We start from the raw sequence: 5,865 nt of genomic DNA, 5'->3' as shown, positions 1-5,865 counted from the left end.
GTCCAGTAGCTGGTAGGCTAGTAGTCTGGTGTGCTGGCTCAGATAATCCTGCTTTAATCATATGATTGACAGGTTACTATTTGTGTGTGTTTGTGTTTGTGTGTGAGTATGAGTGTGTGTATTTGTATGTCATTTTGTGTGTGTGTGTGCCCTGAATTGTGCGACTGTGCCATAAGACCAGCACATCCTTCACCAGCAGGGTGAAGTTGCGGTTTCAGTGAGCTGTCAGGTTTCTGGTACAGTGACTGGAGGCTCATACACACACACACACACACACACACACACACACACACATATACACAGAAAATGGTCAAAGGTAAGGGGATTGGATTGGTTGGTTCAAAGGGTCAGGACTTGTGTGTGTGTGTGTGTATGTGTGTGTGCGTGTGTGTGTGAGAGAGAGAGAGAGAGAGAGAGAGAGTGTGTGTGTGTGTGTTTGGAAGGGGAGGTGGGACACAAGTGAGGGGATTTGGTTGGTCAGCTGGAGGGTCAAGAGGTCCGACTGTCTGGCTTCAAGGATTAAGGTGAAAGGTCACACCTTAGCACCAGGTGTACTGTACTGCGTATGTAAGTGTATGTGTGTGTTATGTAAGTGTGTCTGGGATGCATTTGGACCAGCTGATGCTGACCTCCGAGTCTCTGTCTGCCAATTCACACAGCCATGGCATGTGTGTGTCTGTGTGTGAGTGTCTGTGTGTGTGTGAGTGTCTGTGAGAGAAATATAGGGTTAGACTTAATGTAGAGTCAGGTTAGTTCAGTGTAAGGATCAGGGTGCAGCAGCTCTCTCCTACCTGGGATATGTTTGGCCCAGCCGATGTTGACCACCAGCTCCCTGTCAGCCAGGTCACACAGCGTAGTCAGGGCCTTAATGTCGCTGTCTGGTACTGTTGGGTCGGGCATGGCGTAAATCTTCTCCGGCTCAGCCACCAGCAGGTGAGAGACGATCTTGTTATCTGCAAGGCAGCCAAAGGCAACTGACATGACCACCAGACAAGGAGAAAGACACAGAGACAGAGAGATAGTGAATTTTTGCAGTATCACAAGCTGTTCCACACCAGTGCGGTGCAAAAACGTGAATGTTCATATGCAGACAAAGTCCCTGATTGTGTATACTGCTAGATAATGCGTATGTCTAAAGCTGTTTCTTGATCAGCCATGCAGCAAAAAGCAACTGACATGAACAGCAGACAAGTCGAAAGAGACAGAGATGGTTTGCGTCAAATCAATGCACAATAAATTTCAGTACACTGCATGCTACACAGTACAGAGCATGATGCTAGATGCCATACATTTTTGCAATAAATAAAATACATTGCACATCAATGTGAATATGTACAATACAAAGAATTCAATGTTGTTCAAATGTTGGTGCCCTGAAGAAACCTTGTAACTCCAATTATGCCCTTTTTAAAACTATACCTGATAGTTGATATTGTCTCACATGAGCAGAAAATGCAAAAATGAATTTGCCATTGTAAAATATAAAACATATGGCTGTAAACAAGTTTTCTCATTTCCTAAAAGGCTGGCATTTTGGAGATACATGGTTTTTGCAGTGTGCTGATGGCTTGCATGTGATGCAAATATGCACTGGAAGCAAAATCTAATCAGAAGAAGCTTGACTACAACTCAATGTCCTGTGGAATTTTTCAACAATCAAGCCAGGGCCAATTGACTTGATTCAAGCAGTTTGGCAGAACTAAAGACGAAGATACACTTGACGCAGGATCAAAAATCGATATAAATGTTTCCAGACAACAATATGCGCCAAGGTGTGATTAAAGGTGATTACTTCTTGGGCACTGCAGCCTATTTAAGTTGCCCAAAAAGTTCTCTTGTGTATCACAGTCTTAAGAAGCTTCCCCGACACGTACAGAAGGGAAAGATAATACTGAAAGCCAAACAGCTCAGCTGGTAATGGTGACATGTGGTGATGAGATCTCTATGGCCCATTAGTAACAGACTGATACCCTGCTTCCAAATTAATCCACTGACTAATCAAGCATGGGAATAATAACACAGGATAGGAGACAGAGAGAGAGAGAGAGAGAGGGAGAGAGAGAGAGAGAGAGAGAGAGAGAGAGAGAGAGAGAGAGAGAGAGAGAGAGACAGACAGAAAGATGGGCCAAACTAGATAAGCTTATAGACGAAAAGAGAAAAAGAAAACAGAGAGGAAAAGTCAGATAGACAGGTAGAAAGAGAACCATGGACAGACAGAGAGATAGATAGTGAAAGACAGACAGGAAGAATAGAGAGAGCGACAGTTAGATAGAGATAAACAGAAAGAGGGAAAGGAACGGGTGGGGGTTGGGGCGGGGGGTATTGATCCAACATCCTCCACCCCCAATTCTGTTGCGCACACACGCGCACACACAGACACACACACACATCCCCTCTACCTACTTCCCCATAGCTCCAGCTCCAGGGTCGTTTGAGCCCAACCAATCCCAGTCACACTGCACTATCTGTGGGTAAATCTTATTTAATGTTTCCCTAATTAGAATCAATGGAAGCCCATTTCCAAACCCTGGGCTATTGTTCTGTTCTCACACAATCAATGGGGACACCGAGGCTGGGGATGGGGCTGCAGATAGATAGACAGTGTGTGTGTGTGTGTGTGTGTGTGTGTCTGAGGGACAGAGAGAGGGAATTTGCGTGTGTATATTGACTGTTTGTGCGAGAGAGAAAGAAAAGGAGATAATCTATATACCCTATAACTCCCTATTGTTTTTTGCAATTCAAGTGTAAGTCTTTTTTTTTAATCAAAATATATTTTACAAAGGGTGTGTTCATATGTTATTTGAAATTTCAACCCATGTTGAAACTTTTTCCCACGATGTGACAAATGTTTGATGACAATGATAACCATCTGAACTAAAATGTGAAGGTATTACTTTAATTAAGTGGGGAATGAAAATTGGTCTACATCCTGCCTGTTAAGTCTTTTAGTCGAACAGGCACACACACACACACACACACACACACGCAACCATGCTCACACGTACATTGGAAACACACACACAGACACACACACACACACACACACACACACACACACACACGCACTGCTATTATCCCATCATTTCAATGATTAGTAGTGCAGAAGTCCCAGTAAGCTATCGTGCAGCCATTCAGCATATTGGCCTAAAGTAGAATATGCTCCAGCTTTAAGCAAAATGGGCTTTGGGGACCAAGCTGCTAAACACTGCTCAATCCGCACTGCGTATGTGTGTGTGTGTATGTGTGTGTGTGAGCAGACGGTTAGCTAGAGAGCTAACTCTAGTTTGATGTGGTTGCCAGATTGGATTTAATCCGGATTAGGGTGCCGGCTGGGCTCTCTCTCTCTCTCTCTGGTTCTATCTTACTCTCTCTGCCCCTCTCTCTCTCTCTATTCTCTCTCGTTAATTTTTCAATCCTCAGACTTTGGTTATGGCTCTATTCTCAAAAAAAAAAAAAAAAAAAAAATTGTAGCCAATCCAGCCGGAGCTAAATGAATACCTTTACAGTGAAATATTACACATATAAAATGTTACGACCACAAACTGGTAGCAGTAGAGACGGGGAGATAAACTTGGTCCCAAACAGATGGGCTTCCCACTGCCCTGTGTCTGCTTGTGTGTGTGCGTGTGTCTGTGTGTGTGTGTAAATGTTTTTACTGTCCAAATGTCTCTGTAAGGATAGAAACCCGTGGAAAAGTGGCCCCTTGCACCTCTGGATGCTGGCCTACGGCTGCTGCAGCCTGCATGCCAATGCTGCCTGAACGCACATAGTGATAGAATACCTTTCTATATATTTGTAGAAAGATACTGTGTACCGTCTATTGTATGTCCTACACTGACCACTATGCACTAAATGTGAGATTCTGTTGCCCCTGCACCGTGTGTGTCAGTATGTACTGCATTATTATGCATCAATGTCTGCAGGCAAATTCATATCCTTGGTGAATAAAGGGATGCTGATTGTGGGCCAACCCTCAGAAGGAAAAGGGCTATTTTAATGTTAGCAATTAGAGTTAGTGTGTGTGTATGTGTGTGTGTGTGTGTTCTTACATGGCTTTTTGGGGGGCAGAGCCAGCTGTGGGTTCAGGTACGGACTGTTCTCTGCGTCTATCCGACGTTTATACTTCTGCCTCCCACCACGAACCCTGTCCAGCCGAACACCTGAGAGAAAGCAACAGACAGAGGAGGAGAGAGAGGGAGAGAGAGAGAGTGAGTGTTAATCCACATAATATCATTGCACATGACACAAGCTTGAGGAGAGAGAAAGATTATACTTTTGATGTTCTCCAGTGGACCATCTAACATCTGACACAACTAAATTCGACACACAAGTAAGAGAGAGAGTGAAGAGGAAGGGGGAGAGAACGTGAGAGAGAGGGAAGAGGGAGGAGAAAGAGAAGGGTTACATATGGCATTACTGTGAATAACTGTATGTAAACAGAGGAGATCAAAAGAAAGAGAGAGAAAGGGAAAAAGAGAGAGTGGAGGCGGGGTTACACATGAACTCTGAGTGTTAAGTGGTGATGAGTGTGGTGCTTCCATGGAGTGTGTGTGTGTGTGTGTGTGTGTGTGTGTGTGTGTGTGTGTGTGTGTGTGTGTGTGCTATGCATGCACTCGTGTGTTATTGTCCTAGCTTGCTAACCTCACTCGTTCACCCCTTCTACTCTTCAACAAAGGCTAATTTATAGAGACACCATTTGAGTAAAAAGCCCCCCTCTCTCTCTCTGGCTTACTCTCTTTCTTTCTCTAGCCCTATCTCTGTCTCTCTCTCTCTCTCTCTCTGTCTCGTTAATTAATTGACACAAAGGAGTCCTAATTTAATTAGGCCTATCTCTCAGGGGATTGGATGTTACCGTGGTTACCACTTAAAGGTGGATAAGGAAGAGAGAGGTGTCATGTACCCTGGAGGAGGAGAGGAGAGGAGAGGAAAGGAGAGGAGAGAGGAGGTAGAAATCTGAATCAGCTCAAAAGAATAAAAGCTGGATTCACAATATTTTGTATGCAATGGGTTGTTTGAAAAAAAAATTAAACAGAAAAACTCAAAAAACTCAAAAACTTCATCAACAGAAAATCCAAGGAAGACTTCACAGTACTAGACACACTGTTCGATTACCAAGTGATGTCTGGGAAGTGCAAAGATGACACCAAAAATTAGGAACTCAAGGATTATCACTTTAAATGTTCCTTCCATCCCTTTCTTCCTCTCTCTCTTTATTCCCCCCTTACCTTCCATGTCTTACTCGGTTTCTCCATTCTCTATCGCTCATTCTCTGCATATTCTCTCTTTACATTTTTCTTCTCTTTTCTCATTCTCTCTCTCCTCCTCTCTCTATCTCTCTCTCTCTTTTTCTCTTCTTCTTGGTCTGTGGGTCTCTCTGTTTTTTCCTATATTTCCAGGGGACCCATAGATGACCATAAACTGGTTACAAGCCTTGTTTTGAATTTCACAGCAGTGGAGGAATTCTCAACTGGCATCTGTCGAGTTTACAAGGAAAACGGACGAGAGAGGAAGAGAGGAAGAGGAGGGAGCGGAGGGGGGTGAGTCAGGGAGCTGGGGGAGGGAAGAGGAAGGAGAGATAGGAAACGCGGAGAGAGGAGAGAAAAAAGTGAGAGAGGGGGACAGAGGGGAAAAGCAGAAGAGAGGGAAAGAAGGATGGAGAGATGCTGGTTGGAGGGTCTGCATGAAAACATAACTGCATGCAAACCAACCTGAGAACCATTGTTCAGAAATACAGGGAGACATAGAAAGAATGAAAGGCAGATGGAAAGACAGAGAGAGAGAGAGAGAAAGTCCTTCTCTCCATCCATAAACCTTGCAGCAATTCTTTTCTATTCTTGTCTCTCTCCCATCCCTCATTAGTTTAAT

The 5,865-nt window shown here is 44.0% G+C and overlaps 1 protein-coding gene across 1 annotated transcript; it reads right to left on the bottom strand.

Annotated features, from left to right (window-relative positions):
• Positions 1 to 791: 791 nt before the first annotated feature.
• LOC139659422 (estrogen-related receptor gamma-like) lies at positions 792 to 5,232 on the bottom strand (the record flags this gene model as incomplete). Its single annotated transcript, XM_071537690.1, has 3 exons — positions 5,226 to 5,232; positions 4,050 to 4,160; positions 792 to 974 (listed from the first exon to the last, which is right to left on the bottom strand). Coding segments are annotated over exons 1-3 (301 nt in total), but the record flags the coding sequence as incomplete, so codon positions are not given.
• Positions 5,233 to 5,865: the final 633 nt, after the last annotated feature.

Source organism: Centroberyx affinis, unplaced genomic scaffold (assembly GCF_046629955.1).
Source record: "Centroberyx affinis isolate AG114_WGS23_722 - 3 ecotype Tasmania unplaced genomic scaffold, CSIRO-AGI_Caff_v1 ptg003108l_1, whole genome shotgun sequence".
Classification (NCBI taxonomy): domain Eukaryota; kingdom Metazoa; phylum Chordata; class Actinopteri; order Beryciformes; family Berycidae; genus Centroberyx; species Centroberyx affinis.
This window is presented reverse-complemented; position numbering and strand designations above follow the sequence as displayed.